Genomic DNA, 24,967 nt, shown 5'->3' with positions numbered 1-24,967 from the left:
CGTGGGCTCCCAAGGGGGTGGGGTGGGTCCAGTGTGCCCATTGTACAGGTGTGAAAATTGGAGTTCGGAGAGCTTAATGGACTTGCTCGCTCAGCTGTTCAATGGTATAAATGAGCCCTGAGCCACGAACAGCGCTTTCCCTAGTCTACCCCAGACCTTCAACCAGGACCCCAGGCTTCCTTAACTCGGTAATTTATAATATTTATAATTTCACAAGCCTTTTTTTTTTTTTTTTTTTTTTTTTTTTTTTTTTTTTTTTTTTAGCCTAGTCTTGTCCAAGGCTCTTATTCTGTAAATGAAGACACTAAGCTACAGGATAGAGCAGGGCTTTCTCCAAGGTCACAGAGTGACGCATGGATTCCGAGTCCTAGGCTTTTTCCACTCCTCATTCCCCCCCCCCCTCCCCTGGGGAAGTGAAGGAAGGAAGTACCTGAGCCAGACCGCACTTCTTTCTCTCGGGCAAAGTGATGCTCCCCTTGCTGCCCTGCCCGGGCCTCGGGGCCCAAAGGAGGAGGACGGGCGCTGTGGGAGCACGAGCTGGCCGGAGCCTGAGCTGGGCCGCTGGGGCTGGGCCGGAGAAGGGCCGGGGTTACCGAGCGCCCAGCCCTCGGAGTCCTGGCCCCGAGCCCGGGGATGGGGGGGGGGCAGTCCGGAAAAGTGCCGGATTATTTCCTGCCACAGAATGTCGGAGAGTTCCGGGAAGCTGCAAAGTCAGCTGCTGGAGGGTCTGGCGGCTCCCATTCTTCTCACCGCCTCCCCATCACCGCCCCCGGACCCGGACTCCGGTCCCCGGGCCCTAGTCCCCTGTCCCCGGTCCCTGGTCCCCGGGCCCCAGTCCCCGGTCCCCGGTCCCCAGTCCCCAGGCCCTAGTCCCCGGTCCCCGGTCCCTGGTCCCCGGGCCCCAGTCCCCAGTCCCCGGTCCCCAGTCCCCAGGCCCTAGTCCCCGGTCCCCGGTCCCCGGTCTTCAGTCCCCGGTCCCCAGTCCCCAGTCCCCAGTCCCCAGTTCCCGGTCCCCGGTCCCCAGCTCCTTCACATTCAGGCGGAATTGTCCGAGCGGGAGCCGGGATCCTCGTGGAAACGGGGTCAGCCCCTCCCCGCCCGTTAGGTCCCGTGGGGTGCCGAGCTCCCCGAAGTGGCACTAGGCCGGCAGACCTTTGGGGGGGCGGCCCCAGCCGTGGTTGCTGCAATGCATCAGGCCCGTCCCCCTTGCCACCCCCCCCCCCCCGCCCCGAGCCTCTGATTCATCCCCCCCCCCTCCCGCTCCTCCCGCTGCAGTGCGCAGGAGACAGAGGAGCCGGCTCGGAAAGGTGCGCGGAGATCCGGAGCCTTTCTCCCCACCGGCATGCCTTGAACCCCCCCCCCACATCTGGCTGCAGCTGCCCGGCTTCCCGGCCCTCGAGGTGTCCCTGAACTGGGCGGGGCACAAAGCGGAGCAGCGGAGCCAAGGGGGCGGGGGGGGCCGGGCGTGATCCCCCAGCGCTCCGCGGCGGGGGGCAGGGGCCGCCGGCTCGGCTGCGATGCCCGGACGCCGGGCTCCGGGGCTGAGCCCCCGCCGGTAACGGGAGCGGGGGGGCGCGCCCCCCCCGCCGGCCCGCCGCTGCTGAAGGGGGGACGGCGCGGAGCTCCAGCCCGAGCGGGAGCCGCAGCCGCAGCCGCAACAGCAGCTGCGCCCGCCGGGGTCATTCCGGGGGACATTCCACGCGCTGCCGACGCCTCCTTCCCGCCGCTATTAATACCGGGCCGGGGGCGGCGCGAGCCCAGGCGAGCGGGACCGAACCGCTGCCTGCGGACAGCCGGAGCCCCGGGGCCGCCGGGCGTCATGGGGCCGCTCCCGGGGATGCTGCTCTGGGTGGCGCTGGGTAAGTCTGCCCCGAGCGGGGGGCTGGGGGAGGGGGAGGGGCGGACGCAAAACTGGGGGGGGGGGCGCGGAGCCGGGGCTCCAAACTTCCCGGGGCGGCCGCGGGGACTTCGGCACGGGCTCCCCGGCTCGCGGCGGGACCCCTCCCCGGGAGGCGCCTCGGCAGAGAACTCTCCATGCACGGGCGCACGGGAGAGAAGGGGGACCCCGGCCCGCAGGAGACGCTGGGGGCTCGGCAGGTGTCAGGCGGAGATACCGCAGGGCTGGAGCCGGCCCCTTCTCCCCTGGTCCGGGGGGGGGGGGGGCTGGAGGGAGAAGGCCGCTTTCTCCCCTCTTTGCCCTTCCCATCTTTGGAATTGGGGTTTTTCGGGGGGAAGGGAGACTGAGAGAGGGGAGCGAAGTGGGAAGATGCCCGGGACGAGGCTGGGGCCGCAGAAAAAGGGAGAGGGGGCGAACGAGCAATTCCTGGGGCTGGGGAAAGGCTCGGGGGAAGAAGAACTGGTGTCAGCTGCTTCTGGGAGTCCTGCAAGCTGTAATGTGACACCCACACCCGGGAATGGGGTAAGATGGGGGAGGGGAGGAGAGAAAGACTCATCAAGATGGAGAGATAGAACGGCGTGATGCACAGAGACAGATGGAGGGAGAGACAGGAGGGAGAGACAGGAGAGAGAGATAGAGGGAGAGAGATGGAGGGAGAGAGATGGAGGGAGAGATAGGAGGGAGAGAGATGGAGGGAGAGATAGGAGGGAGATATGAGAGAGAGAGAGAGAGAGAGAGAGAGAGAGAGAGAGAGAGAGAGAGAGAGAGAGAGAGAGAGAGAGAGAGAGAGAGAGAGAGAGAGAGAGAGAGAGAGAGAGAGAGGGAGGGAGAGAGAAAGAGATATGGAGGTAGAGAGATAGAGATGGAGGTAGAGAGATAGAGATAGGAGGGAGAGATAGGGAGAGATAGGAGAGAGATGGAGGGAGAGATAGGAGAGAGAGAGATGGAGAGAGAGAGATAGAGATAGGAGGGAGAGATAGGAGAGACAGGAGGGAGAGAGAGATAGAGAGAAAAAGGGACAGGAGGGAAAGAAAGAGAGGGGAAGAGGATCCCGAAAAGTGGACCTCAGGAGGGTGAGAACCAACTCTGCTCTCACCTTTAGCCCTCTCCTGCTAGAAGACTGACAGGCAGAGTGGGGGAGCGGGAGCCCCCTGGGGTGGTCTGTGGGGCTTCACAGCTGAAATGCCCAAGGGGGAGCTAGCAATGGAGGAGCCAGAAGTGCGGCCCCCGCCCTGGGGAAAGAGAACCGAGGCGTCCCAACTTTCACAGCCCCATCCTCCCCTCGCTGACCAGTGAGAGGAGCCGAGTTGTTTGGCTGGGGGAGGGGAGTTGTTGGTTCCATGGCCTAGATCCCCAAGACCTCCTTTCCCGGAGTCCCTGCCGCAGGGAGAGGGCTCCTAGCAGCCTGTCCCTTTACTCTAGCCGCTTTGCATTCACCAAAAGAAAAAAACAAAAGCAAACAAACGTTCCTATTTGTTCAGGAGAAAGCCAATGAAAAGGGAAAAGGGGCCAGAAGCCAGCAGGTCCGGCCTGCCTTCAGATCCCTGAGCAGGCGGCCGGCCCTGTCTGCGGCCCTTAGAGAAGTAAAGCCCCAAAGGAGAGAACTGGGACCAGCTGTTTGTGTGTATTTCTTAGCCGGCTGAACTCACAACCTCCATCCTCATTGTTAGTGACAGCAGATTGAGACAAGTGACTTCCCTGCCTAAGAGTCCTGATGGCACCTGATGTCCTGGGTTTGACGGGAAAGTGACGTCTTGGGGCAGAAGGGGAGGGGGCGGCCCATCGCTTAGTCTTCAGCCTTCAGACCGTCCCAGATTTTAGACGGTCCTCCCGAAGACTCCCCCGTTCTTCTGCTGTCACTATTCCCTTCCGGCCGCCAGGGGGCATGGTGCTTCAAAGATAACTTTTAACTAAAATTTCTTCAGAAAAAACTCATCAACCCCGAAAGGGAGTAATTATTACAGGCAGCCACAAGCAGAAAGACCCTCACAGAGTAACCATTTCTGACTCTTTCGGGATGACCAGCAAAAAGATTCTAAACCCCCTAGTATAGTGAGGAAAAGCCAGAGACCTGAGTTCAAATCCAGCCTGCTATTTACTCCTTCTGTGTGCTGACACTCCTGGGTAAATCACTCCACCTGTATGCTTTCGATTCTTCATCTGTTAAAACGAGGGGCTGGTAGCTGTTGATCTCTAAGGGTCTTTCTGGCTCTCAATCTGATGAACTCCAGCCTGAGGAGGTTTGGGGTGAGCACTGTGGCCAGGACCATGGGATCTTAGCCTCTCCCAGCCTCTATTCCAGGTCCACTCTGTGCTGTAGGGTGTGAGCCATGTCCATCCCCATCTCCCTATTCCTTTGGCCCTATTCTATTTCTGGTTTTTGGCCTTTAAAGAAAGAAAGTACTTTTCTATCCTGACCCATTCCTCCTCTGGACGTCAGGCTATCCTGTCCCGCCTCATCATCAAGTCTTTTGCTTCCAAAATGGATGTTTTCATGGTTCCAGGCCTTTGGAATTTAATTCTACCCTTGTATCTGACCCTGACCTGATTCTTTTTACTGCAGTAGCTTTGTCAGAAGCAACGGTGACTAGTCAGTTGTAAAGGCTGCTTTTTTTTTTTTTTTTTTTACTTAATGTATTTCCCCTTTGCTCTAAGCTTGATGTTAGATTTGCTTTGTCTAATGGTCTCTGTGCTATCAACTTGCTTACCAACCCAGCACTTTGGGAGGGTGTCAGGTCATAGTGCTCCCTCCCTCTTCTCTTCCTCCCCCTTTCCTCCTCCTTTCCTTCTCCCTCTCCCTGTCTCTCTCTCTCTTTTTCTTTTTTTTTTTTTTTATATATAATAACTTTTTATTTTCCAAATACATGCAGAGATCGTTTTCAACGTTCACCCTTGCAAAACCTTGTGTTCCATATTTTTTCTCCCTCTCTTCCCTCCCATCCCCTTCCCTAGGCAGCAAGCAAGTAATGCAATATATGTTAAACATGTGCAGTTCTTCTATACATATTTCTACATTTATCGTACCGCACAAGAAAAATCAGATCAAAAAGGGGAAAGTGAGACAAATAACAAAAAGCAAGCAAACAGCAACAAAAAAGGTGAAAAAATTATGTTGGGATCCACCCTCACTTCCCACAGTCCTCTCTCTGGGTCCAGATGGCTCTCTTCATCACAAGTCTATTGGAATTGGCTTGAATCACCTCATTAGTGAAAAGAGCCACATCTTTCAGAATTGATCATTACACAATCTCATTGCATAGTTCTCTTGTACCAGCAAACATCCTTTCCTTTGTCACATATCAGATCTTCTGCCCCCATTCTTGATAGCACTGGATCCTCACAATACTGCCGTGGGATTGGTTGGAGGAAAGTTTCTCCCCATTTGATATAAGGAAAGAAATGGGGGTTCTTAAAACAATTTGCTCCAAATTATACAAGGAATCAGTGTCAGAATTAATCCCGGAACTCAGCCTCTTTATTACTACATAATTTCACTTTCACATAATTCAGTACAAAACCAAGGTTGGTGCAAGAATGACCAGGGGGTGAGCAGAAACAAAACCCACCATAAAATCATAGACTTGGAGCTAGAGTGCATTCAACTGATAAGGAAACTCAATGAAACTCAGATAGTTGTGATTTGACTGTTGTTTCACAGAAACAGACAGAATTGGGATTTCTGATTCTCCAAATCTATCGCTATTTTCCCCTCACTCAGCCCAATTTAGTCTCAAATAATCTAGCTCAGACCCGAGTCCAGATTTTCCTTACTTATCCTAGAACTTGAAGTTTACTAAGGCTTTAAGTCTCCTCTCCTCCTGATCCTACTATTTCTACAGTGTCATCGGTCTGGGGGGGCTGTGTGGAGGTGGACTCAGAAACAGAGGCTGTCTATGGAATGACCTTCAAGATTTTATGCATCTCATGCAAGCGCCGAAGTGAAACCGTGGCTGAGACCTTCACCGAGTGGACTTTCCGTCAAAAGGGGACTGAAGAATTTGTCAAGGTGGGAGGGATTAGGGGAGAAGGGGGGTATAGTTAGAGAAAGGTTCCTGTTGAGGTTTGATCTGGGGATCAGAATTCAAGGTCAGTAAAAATGATAACTGGGGGAGGGATAAGAATCAGGATTGGGAATTGGATTGCATTGGAGCTGGCGTGACCAGCCTGCCTTGGATTCCCCAGATCCTACGCTATGAAAACGAGATGCTGCAATTGGAGGAAGATGAGCGTTTTGAGGGTCGTGTGGTGTGGAACGGGAGTCGAGGCAGCAAGGACCTGCAAGACCTGTCCATTTTCATCACCAATGTCACCTACAATCATTCCGGTGACTATGAGTGCCACGTCTACCGCCTTCTGTTCTTTGAGAACTATGAGTACAACACCAGCGTCGTCAAGAAGATCCATCTTGAGGTGGTAGAAAAAGGTAAGCATCCCCCTTCCACAGACCTTCTCCACCCACTCTGTGAATTCAACCTGCCTCCAACATCAAATAGGGAGGCAGATGGTCTGGGTGGGATGATGCTGGCTCCATGCCCAGACAACCCAGTGGGGGTGGCCAGGCTCTTAGCTCATTTTCCTTTGTCCCTGGCTCTCAATCAATGTATCTCCCAATCTAACTCTGTCTCTGCGTCGGTTTCTGGCTCTTTATTTCTTTGGTTCTTTTATCTGTTTTCTTGGTCTGTGCCTGTATTTTAAGGCTACGGCACAGATCAGTGGCCCGGGATTTTGTCCCATGACAGAGGTCTGAGAAGACCACTGTTATTTCATCTCCCTCTGCTTCCCAGACCCCCCCACCCAAGGAAGATGACAGAAATCAGTCAGACAACAAGAATTTATTGAATACTCACTATGTGTCTGGCACTGGAGACCCCATCTGGGCAGGGAGAAAATATCTGGGGAAACTGAGAGAATGTGGGCAGCAGGACAGGCCCCTTGTGGTGGATGAGATTTGAACTGAGTCTTGAAGGAAATCAGGGAAAAACTAAGAGGCAGAGGTGAGAGGGAATAGAATTCCAGGTGTGGAAGAGCAGCTGTAGTATGCCCCAGTCCACCAGTTCCTGGAAGATGGAGTTTGTGGAGGAGAGTAGGAAGGGGCCACAATAGGGAGAGGTTTTTTGTTTTGTTTTGTTTTGTTTTTGTCTTAATTTGCATTTCTTTATTTCTTTTTATTTTTTAATTTTATTTTATTTTTATTCATTTTTCCAAATTAATAGGGAGAGTTTAAATGCCAATTTAATCCTAGAGGTCAAAGGGAGCCACTGGATGGAAAGGTCTACCCTTTAGAAAAGTCAAGTTGAGTTGAGAATGGATGGGAGGCGAGTTAGAGGGTATTTGCAGTAGTTCCTTCTAGAAGTGATGAGGTTGATATGCTCCCCACACATCCCAGATTCCCTTGAATCCCCTAATCCACTACATTTTATCATCCAGGAACTTCTCTTAAACTTCTTTAAGCCTATTACTATTCTCCCTCAGTGCCATCTCTTGGAGAAATAAGGAGGTTTTCTCCACACTCCAAAGTAATGATTCTTTTTACGTGGACTTGATCTTTGAAGCGAGTTCCTTCATCATTGTTCCCGGGCAAGTTTTGTAAAATGAAGGAGTCAGACCGTCGCTGTTTATTCAGCTTTAATATCCAGTGAAATCTATGAATTTATAGGACCTGGAACCCAGGTCTTTCCATTTCTTTCCTATGGATGTAGCCTTGAATCCTATTCCTCTCAAGCATCTTTTTTGTTTGGCCTACTGAGTCAAACTTAATGGGAATCTTGGCCTCCCAGACCCATGTATTTGCTCTGACTATACTGCCTTCCTCCAGAATCATCTGCTTTTTATGTATTTCTATCCCAATAAAACCGTCCTGGCCAATGCTACGTGCCTGTACTAGGTGTGAGGACAGAATTGGGGAACGTCTGAAACACGGCTCTTCCTACAGAAATGAAATCTGACCAGAGAGATGGGACAGGTGTTTAAGAATTCAAGGATCCATGACAGTGATCCATCCTAAAACTTGGATGATCTTTAAGAATTGCTCCTAAAAAAAAAAGAAAAAAAGAAAAAAAGAAAAGAAAAGAATTGCTCCTGCTGAAATGTGGAGAGCCACATGAGCTACAGGATAGGGGTCTTGCTTCAATGTAGAGAGAGGGATCTTGGGGCAGCCTAGTCCAAGCTCATGTGCTGCTGATAAGATCTTAACGAGCCCAGGACCACTTTCACCTACTATGATAAGGTATCAGAGCAAGAAGAAGGCATATGTATGGGGAACAATTCATGTCAAAAGCAATTTTCAGTTGAATTGCATTAGATCCAGATAGACTGAAGCACATCTGCACAGTACAGACAAAGAGATACGAAGCCCACGCTGGGAGATCAATGAGGACGGGGTCTCACTCTGTGTGGGCTGGGGAGCTTTGGGTGAGAAGGGAGCTAAGGTGAGGTGATGGGGAGAGGGGGAAGAGCTAAACCAACATTCTCTGATGACCTCTGCCCCATCTCCCACGGCATCCCACCCTATCAACCCCCCTAACTCTGTCCCTACCCCCTTGCAGCCAACAGGGACATGGCCTCCATCGTGTCGGAGATCATGATGTACGTGCTCATTGTCGTGCTGACCATCTGGCTCGTGGCTGAGATGGTTTACTGCTACAAGAAGATCGCTGCTGCTACTGAAGCGGCTGCCCAAGAGAACGCGTGAGTTCAGAAGGGGGTATGGGCGAAACTTTCCCGGGAACCCCCCAAAAGCCCAAGGGACAAAGTCAGGGTTAGGGCTGGGGACTGATTTATATTTGGGATTTTGAGTGGGGTAATTCAGACTTGAGGTTGTCAGAGGTGGGGGTTTTCTTTATAATTAGAATCTGGGTTTGGGGGTTCAGATAAAGCCTGGTGCTGAGGGGACTGTGAGGATGAATAAACTGATTCAGAGTTAAGGAGGGGGTCAGAGGTGGGGGTTGCTTTATAGTTAATGGGGTTCAGATAAGGCCTGGTGCCCAGGGGACCAGGAGGATGACTGTTTGGCTGGTTGGAGGTTAGAACTGAGAGTGGGTTCAGAGTTACGGAGATTGCTGACAGCCTCTGGATTGGGGGAAGAGCACGGCACAGATGTGACTAAGCCGCTGGCTTTCTCCGTGTCCCGTTGGTCTTCTCTCTGTCGGACACTGTGCTGCTCCCCTTTATGGTGATCGATGTCCGACCTTTGATCCCCACAGCTCAGAGTACTTGGCCATCACTTCAGAGAGCAAAGAAAACTGTACAGGAGTCCAGGTGGCTGAATAGCCCAGGGTAAGGCTGGGGCCCGGCCTCTGAGGAGGGGGGGTGGGGGGTGGAGGGGCCATTCCGTCCTTCACTCTCCTTTGTCCTTCTCTTCCAGCCTTCCGGGCTCCTGGCCCTGCCTCAAGAAAGGGCTGCCCTGATTGCTGGGTTGGGAGGGGGTCCCTACCCCTCTGGGGGCTCTCGGCCTCCATGCCAAAGGAGTAGTAGTAGGGTGAGGCGGGGGCAGGGGCCTGCCTGTTAATCTGTCTAATACTGTAACAAAGGGCCAAGGGGCAGTGACCGCCTCCTGGCCCGTGCCTCCCCCCCTTCCCCTCTTCCTCTGCCCACCGGATATGACAGTGGGGGGGTGGGGGAGTGGGGGCCCTCCTGACTCACCAAAATGCATGATGAAAAAAGCAATATGGCCACCAGTCCCCCCCTGCTTCTGCTGCCTGATCTTTGGGGGGGGGAAGGGACAGCACACTTCTCCTCCTTTCCCTTCTCTCCCCATGCTGATTTGCACATGTCTGCCGCTTTGGCCGCACCTCACGTCGCCACATCTGAGGATGCAGGGGCCCTTCCCTGACCCCGGCCTCCCGCCCCTGGCCATTCACCACACACCGACTGACAGGGAAACAGGGGCCCGGGGGGCCAGGCCGCCTGGACTCTGGTCCAAGGCCTCAGGACTAACATCCATGTTCCTGCTCCCTCTCAGCGACCCTCTTGACCTAGTGTGTGGCAGGGCTAAGGGGCACGGATTCTCTTCTACACTAGCTGCACCTTCCCCCTAGTTCTGCCCCCGCCTCCTTTCAACCTGGGCTCATCCTGCCCTCACCCCTTCTCACCAGCCTCAGATCTGTGGGCATTTAGGATGGGAGGACGCAACCTTCCTAGTTACTGTACAGTTGTAGTTTTGTTCATGAAATAAAACGCTCGGACTTGAGTCTCCGTCTCCCTCTTCAGTCAGGCTCGGGGAGGTAGCGCCGGCCTCCTGGGGGGTTGTGGGAAGCCCAGGGGTGGGGGGCTGGGGGCCAGCTCCTTCCGGCCGGAGCTTCACCTATGCTGGGGGAGCCGGGGATGCCCGGGGGAGTGTGGGCCCGCGCCCCCTCCTGGGCCAGACAGAGGTGGGGACGGGCACCCAGGTGGGCAGCTCCCAGCCTGGGAGGGGAGACCAGGGCTCCCCGGGGGCTTCAGAAGCATCGGCTGTTACATGATTAACGTCACCGTTATTGTGTGATCACTGGGGCCACAGGGGGCCACGGGAGGAGAAAGGCAGCCAGAGGCAGAAGCCAGTGAGGGGGGCAGCCAGAGGGGGAGGGGCAGGCTTATGATGGGGAGTGGGAGCCCGGCTCACAGGACCTGACTGAGGCTCTGGAGCTAGAACTGAGGCACTGGGGCCTCTGGAAGCCTACATTCACACACCGAAAGAGCGTTTGCAAAGGCCTCTGGGACCCTGGAGGAGGGGGGGGGGGAGATGAGGAGGGCTCTGGGGGGGAGATGAGGAGGGCTGGGGGGGAGATGAGGAGGGCTCTTGGGGGGGAGATGAGGAGGGCTGGGGGGGAGATGAGGAGGGCTCTGGGGGGGAGATGAGGAGGGCTGGGGGGGAGATGAGGAGGGCTCTTGGGGGGGAGATGAGGAGGGCTCTGGGGGGGAGATGAGGAGGGCTCTGGGGGAGGAGATGAGGAGGTCTCTGGGGGGAGATGAGGAGGGCTCTGGGGGGGAGATGAGGAGGGCTCTGGGGGGGAGATGAGGAGGGCTCTGGGGGGGATGAGGAGGGCTCTGGCCCCAGGAGGAGGGGGAGGAGATGAGGAGGGCTCTGGGGGGGAGATGAGGAGGGCTCTGGGGGGGATGAGGAGGGCTCTGGCCCCAGGAGGAGGGGGAGGAGATGAGGAGGGCTCTGGGGGGGATGAGGAGGGCTGGGGGGGGAGATGAGGAGGGCTGGGGGGGGAGATGAGGAGGGCTCTGGGGGGGAGATGAGGGATGGCGGGGGGAGATGAGGAGGGCTCTGGGGGGGAGATGAGGAGGGCTCTGGGGGAGGAGATGAGGAGGGCTGGGGGGGGAGATGAGGAGGGCTCTGGGGGGGAGATGAGGGATGGCTGGGGGAGATGAGCAGGGCTCCGGGAACCCGCCGGTCCGCCGCCCGCTCTGGTGTGCTCTCGGGTCGTGGCCGAGCGGGCGGCTGCAAAGCCAGCTCTGGGTGTCCCCGCGCGTTCTCGCCGCGTGTCTCGGTGTTCGCGCAGGGCCGTGGGGGCGTGTCTGGCTGGGGAAGGGTCGGTCTCTGGCAGCGGCGAGGCGCTTCTGGAGGCTCCCACGGTGGCGCGCATGTGCCTGTCGGGGGGCTCCTGGTGCTGCCCCCAGACTCGGCCCGCGCTTTCCCCTTCCCTCCCTCCGCCCTCCCCGCCGCCCAGGACTTTCCCCGGCTCCAGAGGTCGCTGGCTGCCCCGTCAGGAAGGCGCTGCCAAAGCAAACCAGACCCCGTGACTTGTGGGAAAGCAGGGATGGGAGGGCGCAGGGGGCAGAGGACAGGGGCCGGCCTCGGGCCTGCCGCGGGGCTGGGCCGAGGGGCTCCGTCCTCCTTCCGTCCCGGGCTCGGCCGCAGGGCAGCGCTCCCTCCCGCCGCGCCCCGAGGTGCCCGGGCTGCCCGGCGGCCACGCCCACCCTCACTCCTGTTTACACAGACCTCCACCTCCGGACGAAGCTCCCGAGGAGCGGCGGCGGCGGGAGCGGCGGCCCGGCCAAGCCGGGGAAGCCGAGGAGGCTCGGCCGCCACCCTGGGCCCGAGGCAGCCCTCTCCCGCTGTGCCCGGGAGCTGGGCAGGTGGCTTCCGACAGCAGCCACTCCCATTGGCCGGGTTCCTCTCCGCCCTCGCGCCCGCCCCTTCCCCTCCCCCCCAGCCCCCAGCCCCCTCCTCCTCAGGTGAGCCAGTCTGGCCGAGCTCAAGGCTGCTGTTGTTTCTCCCCTTCCCGGGACCCAGGCTCCTGGCCCCCCGCTGGGGACACCATGCTCCTGCCGGGGTCCGAGCGTGACCCCTAGGAAGTGGAAGACAGCTCCGAGACTTCACCGACCGGACCCCCGAGGGTAAGGCAGCGCTCCGAGCCCCCCTCCCCCCCGCCGTCTGGGCCCCAGGCCCGGTTTCTCCTCGGGCTCATTCTCGAGCCTTTTCAGACACTGGTACCCGGCCCCCTTCCATCCCCAGTCCAGGTTTCCTGCCGTCTCAGCCTCGGCCTTTCCCGGGATCATCTAATCCCGGCTTTTCCCCCCAGCCCCCACCCGTCCGGGGTGGAAGAACGGACAAGTCCCGGCTCCTTGCGTGGGGTCCCTCCTTCCCTCGGGACCCCTCCTCCCCTCGGGGGTCCCTTCTCCCTCGGGGGCCAGCCCACCCGCCTCTGAGACCTGGAGCGCTCAGCCACAGGAGCATCCCCCCCACCAGACTCCTTCTGCCCCCCGAGAGACTAAGCGCCCCGCCTCCGATCTTTCGGGGAGCCGCGCGCGACTCGTTCAGCTCTCTCTCTGTCAGGGAATGAGGTACAGCCCCTTCCCTCCGGACGCAGCATCCAATCCCCTTCAACCAGCACGGCCCCTCAGGACACCAGGCTGCCTATTCCTCCGGGGTCCCGGCATGCCGTTCCCTCTAGCTCTGCTCTTCCGCGCTCAGCGCCGCCTTCTCCCGGTCCCCAGATCTCGCTTTTCCTTCCCGCTCCCCACCGGGCCCGGGCGCCCTAGCTGCCTGGTCAGCTCCCCGGCCGTGTCCTTGATCCCCTGAGCTGGCAGGCTGGCCAGCCCGTGATCACGGCATGCTCTGGGCAGCAGGCCCAGCCCCTCACGTCGGCCCAGAGGGAGGGAGCTCAGGCCGACAGCTGGGCACACCTGGGCCGGGGGAGGCCTGTGGGGAAGGGGTGCAATCAGGAGAGCGGCCTCTAGGTACGGGGAGCTGCAGGTCTACCCCCATCTGTTTTGTTTCCCCCACAGGTCTCGGTTGCCTCTCTCCCCAAGGGGGGGAGGCCCTACTGCCACAGCACCACTGTTCACTGGGGGAATCATTAACTGGAGGTGGTGACATGGCTGAGAAGGAGAGTAAGTGTCTTCCCTAACGCAGGCCCCTGCTATTATCCTCACCCTGGCATTCTCCCCACTTTCCCCTTTCCCAGTTAGCTCTTGGGTTTCTGTTCTCAAAATCTCCCTATATCTCACCCTCTTACCATTAAACCTGTCCTTTTAGACTGCCACCTGTCTCGTCCCACACTCGCCTCCCTCATCCATCTTCCTCAAGTTACCCATCTCAGCCAGTTCCCCATTCCCCCCCAAAGCTCCCTCCAGTTCCTTGCCAGATTCGCCATTAATCAGTCATCCATTAGGTTCTTACACAATCTGTCTCCTCTTCCTCTCAATTCCTTGCTCTGTGCCTTAGTTTCCCCACTTGCTACAGCCCTATATGGTCCCTTTCCCCCCTTCCACCCCAAGAATCAGTGATTTCTCCACAAATACTTTAATCTCGAATGCCAAGAACAAATTGAACTCAGAATCTAAGAGAGGCCGGGGTCCTACCCTCCTACGGCATTTGACCATAAAAGCCCCGAGTTTCAGATTCCCAGCCGTCCCTCATTTTGCATCGCTTCTGAAGGAGGGATCTCTAGGGGCTTGGCCGGCCTGGCCCCTCTGTCTGTAAGCTGAGAAGAGTGGGAGAATACAAAGGAACACGGAGCAGGCCTTAGGATGAGAGGTCCCAAGACTTGGAAGGGGAGGGAGGAACATTAGTGCTCTTCTGCCCGGTCCCTTCCTTATCAGCATGGTGAAATTGAGATCCAGATATTCAGGGATCTGGCCACTACCTCAAGCTCACTTCTCTTACTTCCTGCCCAACTCTGGACAACAGCAGATGCCTTGAATAAGGGGAGGTACCAGATCCAGAGTTAAGGCCGGCATCTCTTCTCCCCGCCTCCTCCCTTCTCCCCATTTAGAGAATAAGCCACAGACATTCTTCTAAGTTTGAATTTCCAACCTATTTCCCAGCTTCCTGTTCTTCAGTCATCGTTTCATCATTTTCAGTCCTATCCAAATCTTCATGATCTCATTGGGGGTTTGCTTTTTTCTTTTTTTGTGGGGCAGAGGTACTGGAATGGTTTGCCATGTCCTTCTCCAGCTTACTTTACAGATGAGGAAACTGAAAGAAACAGGGTGAAGGGATTTGCCCAGGGTACACAACTAGTAAGCATCGGAGGCTGGACTTGAATTCAGGTCTTCCTGACTCCAGGCCCCGCCCTCTTAGCCAGTGTACCACCCAGTTGATATTTTCCAACCAAAGTGTATTGATGGAGAAATGAGAACCCAGTGCATAAAACAGTTGAATTGGGAATGGGGAGGAGGAGAACAGACAAAAGAGGAACTACTTGTCACATTTAAAAGATCCCCTTCTGGCAAAGATAAATAAATAAAAGATCCTCCTTCCTGACTGAGAAAGCAAATGGCCCCAGGATTCAAGGGGCTTCCTGTCTGATGGAAGAAACAAGGTCTTGACCCTCGCCTTGCTTCCATGCAAATGGCCAGGGACGCAGGAAGAGACCGAAAATAAAGGGAGAGACAGAAATAAATTCTCAGATCTGTATTTAGGAGCTGGGTGGAGTTAAACTGAGGAAAGCTTCCTGAATAGTAGTTTCTGAGAGTTCATGGGCTGGTTTGGAAAGGGAGAGAGACATGATTTAGTAGAGTAACAGGTAAGAAAATCTGAAGAGAGCCACAGAGGCCAGAACTGACAAAGGTCTGTTAGGGACAAGAAGCAGAGGAGTTCGGCCAGGGCACTGGGTTGGGGTAGAAGGAGAGATGACAGGCATTTATATAGCGCCTTTGTCGTTCGTTTGTGTCTGGTTCTTCGTGACTCCGTTTGGGGCTGCTTTGGCAGAAGTGCTGGACTAGTTTGCCATTTCCCTCTCTGGCCCATTTTAGAGATGAGGAAACTGGGGTGAAGTGGCTTGCCAGGGTCTTGCCCAGTAAATAACTGTCTGAGGCTGGATTTGAACTCGATGTCTTCCTGACTCCAGAGCCAGCCTTTGGTGCCCTCTAGTTGCCCTACCTAGTGCCCAAGGTTTGCAAAGCACTTGTGCCTTATTCATACCAAAGCTATGTCAAATCAGATCTAAATACAAGAAAAAAGAATCAGAAAACACGGTCAGAGGTTTGGCAAGTTGGAATTAAAGGGGATTTCTGGGGGTGACTTCTAAGCTCCCATCTGTCTCTGAAAGTCTAGGATTCTCTGAAAGGGGATTGGGAAAGAGCAGACTAGCAGAGGTTGGGCCATTGTGCTGCTCTGGCCACGTGTGACCAATGGGGGAAGAAAACTGGACCGGTGACAAAAGAACGGCCCATCCAGGGAGGAGAGGGACGTTGCTGCCTGTCTCACCTGGGTACCCCCGGGTGAACAATGACGCTCTTGGCAGGGTTTTGAATCCCAGTGTACAGCTTGGTTCCTGCCACCTTGGTGGGGTATAAGGTTTGGAAATAGAGAACCGGGTGAACCAGCATGGGGACAAACAGCAGGACACAGAGCCAGGGGGATAGGGCCAGGGAGCAAAGGTCACTGACTCACATATGATTCTCATTCCGGGACCGGCTACAGTAGAAAGCCAGAGGAAGCCAGGATGGGGAGGGAAGGGCCCAGTCAAGAGAAAAGCTGGTGTGGGATGGACCTAGCGATAAAACTCTCGGGGCCACAAATCACTGGGATGCCAGGGGAGAGAATGGGGAGGTGGCCAGGGAAGAGAATGGGGAGGTGGCCAGGGAAGAGAATGGGGAGGTGGCTGTGGCCAGTGACATCTTGTCCCCACATACACTGAACACCAGGCCTTTTTCCTGTATCCCTCCCTCCCTATCCCCCACTTTGGGGAGGGTATTTGGTGAAAGAAGGCCTTGGAAAGAAAGGGAACAGAGCCGCCAGCTTCCCGAAAGGACACCCGAGTTTGTAGGTGGGCTGGGGAGTTTCTCACCAGCTGCTCAGAGAAACTGACCCAACCACTTTCCCGGGCCCTTGGGATCCCCTTGGAAACCGGACATGTGCTGGGGGGGGGGGTCAGCAGAAAAAGGAGGGTGGAGAAATGGAGTAAGGCCAGTCCGAGCTGGGCGAGGGGCGGTGTGCTGACTGGCTCTGGCCCCCAGCCCAGGGCTGGCGGAGGAAGGAAGGGCTCACTAGAAGGCCTAGTTCTCGGTAGGGGGAATTGCCTGGAAAACAGTGGAGGGGAAATCCTGAGTTCTCGGAGCCAGGTTATGGAACGAGGGACCAACATAGACTGTGTTTCTTTGTAGGTGGCCAAAAAGTTCAGTGTTGGTCTCTGCCCAAGATTGTGGCGCTCAGCGCAGTGGGCTTCCTGCTCCTGGCGGGCATCGGAGCTGCTTCTTGGGCCATCGGTGAGAGACCCTTCCCCTGTCCTGCCCCTCCCCTCAGCTTTCCCTGCCGTTCCCCACCCTGCCAGCCCTTCCTCATCTCTGTGCTTTCCACAGTGACTGTGCTGCTGAGGAGTGACCAGGAGGTGCTCTACCCGGGTGAGTGTGCATCGATTTCCTCCTCCTCCCTGCCCAGTGCACTCAGAGGGCACTCCCGGCCCTCACTTAGGGGGCCCTCCCCCAGCTCTTAGAACCTTTCCATTAGACAGCCAGCAACATAGAGCCAACGTCCCCGAGGTAGGCTGGGACTTCAGGTGGAAAGTCTCCGCTCTTGGGCGACTCGTGGCTACGAGTCCTGTGGCAAAGAGCCACAGAAAGACTAGAGGGCACTTAGAGAAAGAATGGCAATACCCCCCCCCTCCATATTTGTACTGCGCTTTAGAGCTGTGGGTCACTTTCACACACATTATCTCATTTGATGCTGGGAGGTAGAAGAGCTGGCGAAGAAGTCCTGCCTCGGACACACATTAACTGGGGGGAGGGACCCTTTATTGTTTAGTTGTGTTCGATTCTGATCCCATTTGGGGTTTTGTTGATACTCCAGTGGCTTACCACTTTCTTCTCCAGTGGATTAAAGCAAACAGGTCAAGTGGTTTGCCCAAGGTCACACAGCTAGTAAGTGTCTCAGGCTGGGTTTGAAGTCAGGGCTTTCTAAATCCCAAAATAAATAAATTCAGGCCCAGCCCCGTATTCACTGTGCCCCCTAGCTGCCTTCCCTTTCTTAACCATGCTAAATATGACAATTTTTGTAAAACACAGCAAGCTGTCCATAATATAGTCTTGCATTTTGTTTTTGTTTTTGTTTTTGTTTTTTTTTTTTTTTTTGAGGTAACCCCTTAGGGTTAAGGGACTTGTCCAGTGTCACAAATTAGTAAGTGTGAAGTGTCTGAGGTCTCAAGGCCAGTGCTCTATTCACTGTACCATCTAGCTGCCCATATATAGTTTATATTCTTAAACTAAGAAAATGACTTTCTTTTAAAAATTACAACATTTATTTCAAATTTCTCTTAAATGGGTGTCCTTCTAGACACACTAATAGGATACAGTAAGATAGTCTTCCCACGATAATGACAGATTTCAAGCTCAGAGATCTTCAAGGCCATTTTATAGAAGGGGAAACTGAGGCCCAGAGAGAGGGAATGACTTTCCTAAGGTCATCCAGGGAGAAAGCTGGAATTTGAACCTATGTCCTCTCCCCTTGAGTCATTCTTGTGTTATTAGACTTGCGTCTTCAGAATGTTGGCGGGCACTGTCCAGGTCCTGCTGCCAGCCTCGGTTACCCAGGGCAGAGCTACGGGCAGCCTAAGGCAGCTCATTTACGGAGCGGGGGAGGCTCTGCTTCCGTCCGAGCTAGCCGTCGGGGTACGGGAACTTGTTGTCTCGGAGCCAATGCTGGGCAGAGCATCTGGAGATCTCACTGCAGACTCTAACCAGCAGACCTGTCGCCCTTCCCCCACCCCTGCCCCTATAGTACAGGTGAGTCCGGCAGACCTTCGGCTTACTGTGTTTGACGGAGCCGAGGGGACGTGGCGGCTGCTTTGTTCCTCCAGAGCCAACTCCAGGGTGGCAAGTCTGAGCTGTGAGGAGATGGGCTTTATCAGGTATCATTGAGGAGGGGTGGGAATCGCGAGGGGAGTGGACTGGGGCCAGGGCAGAACTGGGCTGCTGTTCCCGACCCCTCTGCCCCCTAGGGCTCTGAGCCACTCGGAGCTGGACGTCCAGATGTCTGGAACGAACGGCACGTCTGGCTACTTCTGCGTGGATGAGGAGAGGCTCCCCTATGCTCGGAGGCTGTCAGAGGTCATCTCCATCTGGTAAGGACACCGGAGCGATGGGAGCTAGACCGGGCAGGGATGGGTGGGGACAAGGACCACGTGCAATGAGAGCTGCCGTGGGCTGGTGGTCAGCAGTCACAGACCCACCCAGACACAGCCGCTCATGGAGGCACAGATACAGCTGTCGAGGCGCGGGCCCATTTCAATGAACACATGTTAGCCAGACTGGTTCTCCCCTGACTGCTCCCACTGGGACTCCTTCCTCCATCACCATCATCGTAGCCGCGTGCATTTATAAAGGACTTTTCAAATAGTATCTCATTTAATTTTCCCACTATCCCTGGGAGGTGGGTGCCATCATCATTCCCATTTTACAGATGAAGAAACTGAGGCAGACGTTAAATGACTTAGTCCAGCATTACAATCAGTGAGGCTGAATTTGAACTTGCATCCTCCTGACTCCAAGTCCAGCAGCCTAACCACTTGAAAGGAACTATAGGGACGCACACAGAAAGCCGGCCTTTGCTCTCCCTTAACTTCCCCATTTCTGTCCATTCTCAAATTCCTCAAAATCCTCATTGTCATCTCTGCCCCTTATCTCCCCCCCAGCTGATGAATTACCCTCCGCGTCCCATCCATTCCCTCTGGATGCTCTCTCTCACATCCGGCCTTTCCTTCCCGTTGTTATGCCCAAATTCTCATTTTTGTTCGCTGTCCAGCTACCCGGTCAGGTCTAAACTTGCCTCCATCTCCATTTCCAGCCTCGCTCCCTCTCACTCCTCCCCGTGTACCCAGCATGACTCCCTCTCACTCTTTCCCATGTCTGTCCCCTGTACTTGGGGTGCCTCCCCCTGCTGCCCACCCAGATCCCTGCCTGTCAGGAAATGAATTATTCTTTCCCGATAACGTCCGCGTTATCTTGTGGGCTTATCGTCGGCTCGTTTTTTATTGTATTTCTCCTTGTGTGTCTGTTCTCTCCTCCACTGCACTCCAATAATCTTGACAGCGGGAATTACTTCTTATTCATCTTTGAATCCCCCACTGCCCAGTGACTGACTGGTTAGTTCACGCTTTCTTTGTTCATCCCAGATGCTTAATCAATATTGACTGAAATAAAATGTAAATACCCATTCCCACCCACACGTACGATACACAAACCATGGTGTTGTCTGAATGTGTACGGGCACACTGTAATTCCCTAGATCTTTAGGACAGAGAAAGGAGATGCAAGGGAAGGGGCCGGGTCTGGGGGGCAACGTTAAGAGACAATAAGAATGGACATGAGTCTCCTGTCCCTTCCCCCTTCACCAGCCCCCTTCTCTCTCTGACAGTGACTGTCCCAGGGGCCTCTTCCTAGCCACCCTCTGCCAAGGTAAGCCCCGCAACATGGTCTTTCCTCCTAGAGCGCCCCCCTCCATGGCATTAACTAAGATCCCCCGTGTGCAGAACTGAGGACAGCTCATTGAGACAAAGGTTGTTTGCTGGCGGAAAGGGGGCATCCTTTAGAATCTCAGCCTCTTGGCTGCCTTCCCCACCCCCCAAAGGCCAGCTTCCAAGTTCTGCCACAGGCCATTTCCTGCCCTCTCAGAACTATCCCTTGTCCTCTTCACCAATCTCCTCTCCTTCCAAAACCAGTTCGGAGCTCCATGACACTTTGTCTTTGTGGGTATCTACACTGGACCAGAGCTCCCTGAGGGGAGACTGTGTCTCCCCATCCCAGACCAGAGTCAGTCAGAAGGAGGCCTTGTGGACCAATCTCCTCATTTCAAATAGGAAACTGAGGCAGAACTAAGGACAGGATTCCTTGGAAGCAAAGGCTATGTCTCCTCCCTTAGGCAGGAGCTGCCTGGGGGGCGCCAAGGAGAGGGGGTGTTCCTTTTTCTAGGGGGCAGAGTCTGGGATGTGGGCTTGAACCTGTCTGATCCTAGATTGTGGCCGGAGGAAGCTGCCTGTGGACCGTATCGTTGGAGGCCAGGATGCCAGCCTGGGCCGCTGGCCATGGCAGGTCAGTCTGCGCTATGACGGGGCGCACCTGTGCGGGGGGTCCCTGCTGTCCGGAGACTGGGTGCTGACTGCGGCCCACTGCTTCCCTGAGTGAGTGCCCTCCCTGTGGGCCGGGTCTGTCAGAAGAAAGAGGTGCTGAATTTCAGGGGAGGTGGAAGAACATGGAACCCAGAAACTAGCAACAGAACACCCATAGTGTCCTGAGCTGGGCACCTCTCCTAAGATACATCTTTTGTAGTCAGAGATAAACCGACGGAGAGGAAATGATCCGGCTCTTTCTTGTCCTAGGCGGAACCGGGTTGTGTCACGGTGGAGAGTGTTTGCGGGCGCCGTGGCCCAGGCTTCCACCCAGGGACTCCAGCTTGGGGTCCAGGCTGTGGTGTACCACGGAGGCTACCTGCCTTTCCGGGACCCGAACAGCGAGGAGAACAGTAACGATATTGCTTTGGTCCACCTTTCCAGTCCCCTGCCCCTCACTGGTGAGCTGAGTCCCTGGGTCCTGGGAGCTGCGGCCGAGGAAGAACGGGGGTGGGGAGGCTGGGCGTCCCTCCTCGTGTGGGGATGAGACACCTGGCTCCAGGAAGACAGAACTCTGGCCAGCTTGGCTCTTTCCCCCCCACAGAATACATCCAGCCTGTCTGCCTCCCGGCTGCCGGTCAGGCCTTGGTGGATGGGAAGATCTGCACAGTAACAGGCTGGGGAAACACTCAGTATTACGGTGAGCCGACATGCCCCGGCCACAAGGCTGTGGAGACCCATTCCCCATGAACTATGAGACCCCAGAGTAAGATCAAAGTCAGTGGGCAGCGTGTGCCCCTGGCCTCGAAAAGTCAGGAGGAGCCCCAGTGACAGTTACCCAGAAGCTCCGTCTCTCACAGACCCTCTCCTCCCTCCCCATCCCTACAGGGAAACAGGCTAATATGCTACAGGAGGCTCGAGTGCCTATCATCAGCAACACAGTCTGCAATAGCCCTGATTTCTATGGGAACCAGATCAAACCCAAAATGTTCTGTGCTGGCTACACTGAGGGGGGCATCGATGCCTGCCAGGTGGGGAACTGTTCCAGGGATGTTTCCTAACCCCGCAGCTGACTCCTAAGGCCCCGCTAACTGATCTTCCTCCCCATCCTCCCTACCTTCCCCCCAACCAAGTATCCCCAACACCCAGACGCCTTTGCCAAGTCTCTCACCGGGCACAGGGCTGGGCATTCCTTGTCCAAAGTTGCATTTTGGGGGGTGGGAAGAAAAAGCAGAGCCAAAGCAAGATGGATCTCACACTGAGCAGCTTAGATCTTAGATTTCATCAAATGATGGGAGACACTGATTGGCTGGGAGAAGGAAAAGGCATTTGGGCCCGTTTGTCATGGTTGCCAGCCTTTTGTCTCTGGGAAAGAGCCCAGGCATCCCGCCCTCCAGCCTTGCCTCCGTTCGTCTGCAGGGAGACAGCGGGGGCCCCTTTGTGTGTGAGGACTCTATCTCCAGGACTCCCCGGTGGAGGCTGTGTGGGATCGTGAGCTGGGGGACGGGCTGCGCCCTGGCCCACAAGCCTGGGGTTTACACCAAAGTAGGAGAATACCAGGAGTGGATCTACCGAGCCATGAAGGTATCGAGGGCCGGAGGGATGTAGGGAAGGCGGGCTCATCCCTCCCTAGCCGCCCCATTCTAACGTATCTGGAGGCAGTGAGAGAGACCTGGGAGAGACAGGGTGAGAGCAGCTTCCATGCGTTTCCACTCCTGCCAAATGGCCCCATCTCCTCTTCCCTCGTCACATGGCCGCGGCCATCACATCCCGCCTCTGCTCCGGCCTTTGGCCAGTCAGTCTGACAGCTGCTCGGGTGGCCCTCATTTAAAACCTTTCAGTGGCTCCCTTTCATTTAAATTCCTCGGGTCGGCCTCCACTGACTCCACCATTTTAGCCGGGCGGTGCAGTGGACAGACTGGGGGACGGTGGGATAGTGCAGGGAGAGTGGATGGACAGGCCTGGAGTCTGGCCACAGACACTTAGCACCAGAGTGACTCTGGGCAAGTCAGTCGCCGCCTCTGTAAAAATGAGCTGGAGAAGAAAATGGCAGCATCTCTGCCAGGAAAACCCCCCATGGGGCCGCGGAGAGCGGGACCTGGCTCAGGACTCTCTCACCTTCACACTTTGACCCATCGGTTGGCATTTATGGAGCATCTGTCATGCCGGGTCCCTGCCCTTTGATACGGCATTGTCCTAGATAAGTCCAATCAAAACACAGAAGATACAAAGGAAGTTGAGGGGGCGGGACTTCTACAGGTGGGGAGAAACAAAAGGTTAAAGGTTAGGAGCATTTTGAACGGAGACAGGCATTTCAAGCATGGGGGACTGCCTAGGTAAAGGCCCGGTGGTGGGAGATGGACATGGGTCACTAAGTCTGAATTAGAGCTGAATTAGGTGTGAGCAGAAGAGGTGATTATTCCTGTTTCTCTCTTCTATCCCCACTCCTTTAAATCACAACCTCCTCTAGGAAAGCTTCTTTGATATGGCTTCCCCTATTAGTAATGACCTTTTCCCATAACCCCCTGTGTGACCCTCTCTCCTGCTCTTATATCAGGAGTTATTTGGAAATCAGCCATCCCTTCACGTCCTGGTCCCTAGCAGAGCATAAACACCCTGAGAGAGCCAGGACAACAGGAACTGTTTAACTTTAATACCCCCACCCCAGTCCTGAGGGCAGCGGTTTAACTGGTTTAATCAATGTTAAATTTGAAACGCTTATTTTGGGTAAGGAGTGGTTCCCTAAATGAAGAATCATTTTCTTGTTATGCCTCCTCCCCCACTGGTTATTGGGCATGGATGGGAATTATGTATTATTTCCGGAGGAATTGTTCATTGAACAAACATTAAGCATCCATTAAATACACAATAAGTGTTTCCCACTCCCAGAAGCCAGCACCCACCTTCCACCAAGGCCCAAAGGCAATGCCTGGCCCCTCTCTTAGAGGTTAGAGTAGGAGGACGCAGGATTAGGGACCCTGCCAGCCGTGCAGGGACTTGGAAGGGCTACATGGACAAAGGGGAGAGGAGGAGGGGAAGAGAGGGGAGGGATGGAAGGGGAAGTGGAGGGAAGGGAAAGGAACAGCAGGGATCTCAGGGGAAAGAAAGGAGAGGGGAAGGGGAAGGGGAAGTGAGGAAATGAGGGGAGGGAAAGGAAGAGAGGGGGAAAGGGAAAAGGAAAGGAGGGAAAAGAAGGGGAAGGGGAAATGGAAAAGGAAAGGAGGGAAAAGAAGGGGAAGGGGAAATGGAAAAGGAAAGGAGGGAAAAAAAGGGGAAGGGGAAATGGAAAAGGAAAGGAGGGAAAAGAAGGGGAAGGGGAAATGGAAAAGGAAAGGAGGGAAAAAAAGGGGAAGGGGAAATGGAAAAGGAGGGGAAGGGAGGGAAGGGATGCTCCTTTACCAGTTACTCCCTGCTGCCCTTCTCTCCCCAGACTCACTCCGAGGACAGTGGGATGGTGACCCAGCTCTGACACCCTGCTTCTCCTCCCAGGGAACCTGCTTCTCCTCCTCTCATGATCCCTGCTGGTCCTGGGCTACTCCCAGCAGCCAGCGGTGGAGGACAATCTATGGCTCAGAGAGCCCCATTCTGGATTCCTTTGTAGAGACGAGGAGGGCCTGGGGATTCTGAAGGGCAGGGGAGAAAATGGGGGGGTGCAGCCGGTCAGGAGCGACACCCTCTCCAGGAGTTTCTCCACCCCATCCCCCACACGTTGCTGCTATCCCTGGCCCGTTGCCAGCCCTTCTCTGGGCAGTCCCCTACTCAGGTCCACCCGGGAGTCCTGTCCCGCCTCCTCCTGTAAATACTCTCTCGGGATGTGTGGGGACCAGATTTGGGGCTCCCTGCCCCGCCTGCCCTCTGTCCCCAGAAATGTTTGGTGATTTCTTTGAATAATAAAACTGGTTTTGATTAGCCGTGTCTCGGGGTTTCTTAAAACGGACCAGAGGAGACCCCAACATACAGAACTGCCCAAACTCTCAGTAAAGCTCTTGGACGCTCTTGGTACCCAGTGGCATAAACGTGGCCCTCCCACTCCTGACTCCAAGGCTGGAGGTGTATCTGTTCGTCCTGTAATTACAGAAACAAGTCCCACAGGGTTAAATGCGTCTCAAATAGGTTTCTGTTTTGCAGCAGAGTAATCAATCTCACTTCCCAGGAATTCTCGGGATTACTGATGCACCCAGGCCGGACCAGGCCGCCCCAGAGGCTCAGACTCCCTCCTCCTCCTCCTCCCTCTTTGTGCATTCATGCTCCGTGATTCCCAGAACAAAAACCAGGAACCTCCGGAGCTGTACCGGCTGGCAGAGCCCGGGCTCAGCAACCCCAAGCTGGGAGGGGAACACAGCAGGGGAGCTGGGGAGGAGGACTCCACAGTAACACCTTGTGATGCCTGGGGAAGGGCCTGGGAACGCAGGACACTGTACACCCCAAAGAAAGGCCAGAAACGCTGCAAAAAGCCCCAAGGTGCTTCCTGTGTGTGTGCAGGGGGGCCCGTGGAGCAACAACAGTGCCACGAGCCCCTGTGGGGACCGGCAGCCCCCTCGTCTATAACATGAGCCCTTGGGCTCAGTCAGTGCTCTGAGGTCCCAGGACAGCCCTG

General features: G+C 55.4%; 2 protein-coding genes and 1 long non-coding RNA gene across 3 annotated transcripts; 2 read left to right on the top strand and 1 right to left on the bottom strand.

Moving 5' to 3' along the window:
- The first annotated feature begins 1,367 nt into the window (after window positions 1–1,367).
- On the top strand, window positions 1,368–10,085 carry SCN1B (sodium voltage-gated channel beta subunit 1). The gene is made up of 6 exons (XM_074306811.1): window positions 1,368–1,859; window positions 5,737–5,903; window positions 6,080–6,320; window positions 8,443–8,584; window positions 9,100–9,172; window positions 9,261–10,085. The coding sequence occupies exons 1-5, from the start codon at window positions 1,820–1,822 to the stop codon at window positions 9,164–9,166; spliced, it is 657 nt and encodes a 218-aa protein (XP_074162912.1). The 5' UTR covers window positions 1,368–1,819; the 3' UTR covers window positions 9,167–9,172; window positions 9,261–10,085.
- Window positions 7,007–11,943, bottom strand: LOC141564384 (uncharacterized). Its single transcript, XR_012488627.1, has 4 exons — window positions 11,823–11,943; window positions 8,948–9,119; window positions 8,433–8,568; window positions 7,007–7,928 (listed from the first exon to the last, which is right to left on the bottom strand). It is a non-coding gene; the product is annotated as an uncharacterized LOC141564384 (long non-coding RNA).
- A 103-nt stretch (window positions 11,944–12,046) lies between these two features.
- Window positions 12,047–24,279, top strand: HPN (hepsin). The gene is made up of 13 exons (XM_074306810.1): window positions 12,047–12,220; window positions 13,112–13,216; window positions 16,436–16,537; window positions 16,631–16,672; window positions 18,045–18,174; window positions 18,265–18,387; window positions 19,680–19,720; window positions 20,277–20,442; window positions 20,641–20,831; window positions 20,975–21,070; window positions 21,259–21,401; window positions 21,790–21,954; window positions 23,801–24,279. Exons 2-13 carry the CDS (start codon window positions 13,201–13,203, stop codon window positions 23,837–23,839), a joined length of 1,254 nt encoding a protein of 417 aa, XP_074162911.1. The 5' UTR covers window positions 12,047–12,220; window positions 13,112–13,200; the 3' UTR covers window positions 23,840–24,279.
- The last annotated feature ends 688 nt before the right edge of the window (window positions 24,280–24,967 follow it).

The sequence above is a fragment of the Sminthopsis crassicaudata genome, chromosome 3 (genome assembly GCF_048593235.1).
Source record: "Sminthopsis crassicaudata isolate SCR6 chromosome 3, ASM4859323v1, whole genome shotgun sequence".
Lineage (NCBI taxonomy): Eukaryota > Metazoa > Chordata > Mammalia > Dasyuromorphia > Dasyuridae > Sminthopsis > Sminthopsis crassicaudata.
The sequence above is the reverse complement of the archived record's forward strand: the minus strand, read 5'-3'. Positions and strand labels throughout refer to the sequence as shown.

What these genes read in the sequence shown, in the direction of transcription:
- SCN1B (XM_074306811.1), top strand. Translation starts at nt 1,820, where the DNA reads ATGGGGCCGCTCCCGGGGATGCTGCTCTGGGTGGCGCTGG. An exon ending in TCTTGAGGTGGTAGAAAAAG is followed by an intron (nt 6,321 to 8,442) that starts GTAAGCATCCCC and finishes ACCCCCTTGCAG; the next exon opens with CCAACAGGGACATGGCCTCC. An exon ending in GCGGCTGCCCAAGAGAACGC is followed by an intron (nt 8,585 to 9,099) that starts GTGAGTTCAGAA and finishes TGATCCCCACAG; the next exon opens with CTCAGAGTACTTGGCCATCA.
- HPN (XM_074306810.1), top strand. An exon ending in GAGGAGATGGGCTTTATCAG is followed by an intron (nt 18,175 to 18,264) that starts GTATCATTGAGG and finishes TCTGCCCCCTAG; the next exon opens with GGCTCTGAGCCACTCGGAGC. An exon ending in GGGAAACACTCAGTATTACG is followed by an intron (nt 21,071 to 21,258) that starts GTGAGCCGACAT and finishes CCATCCCTACAG; the next exon opens with GGAAACAGGCTAATATGCTA.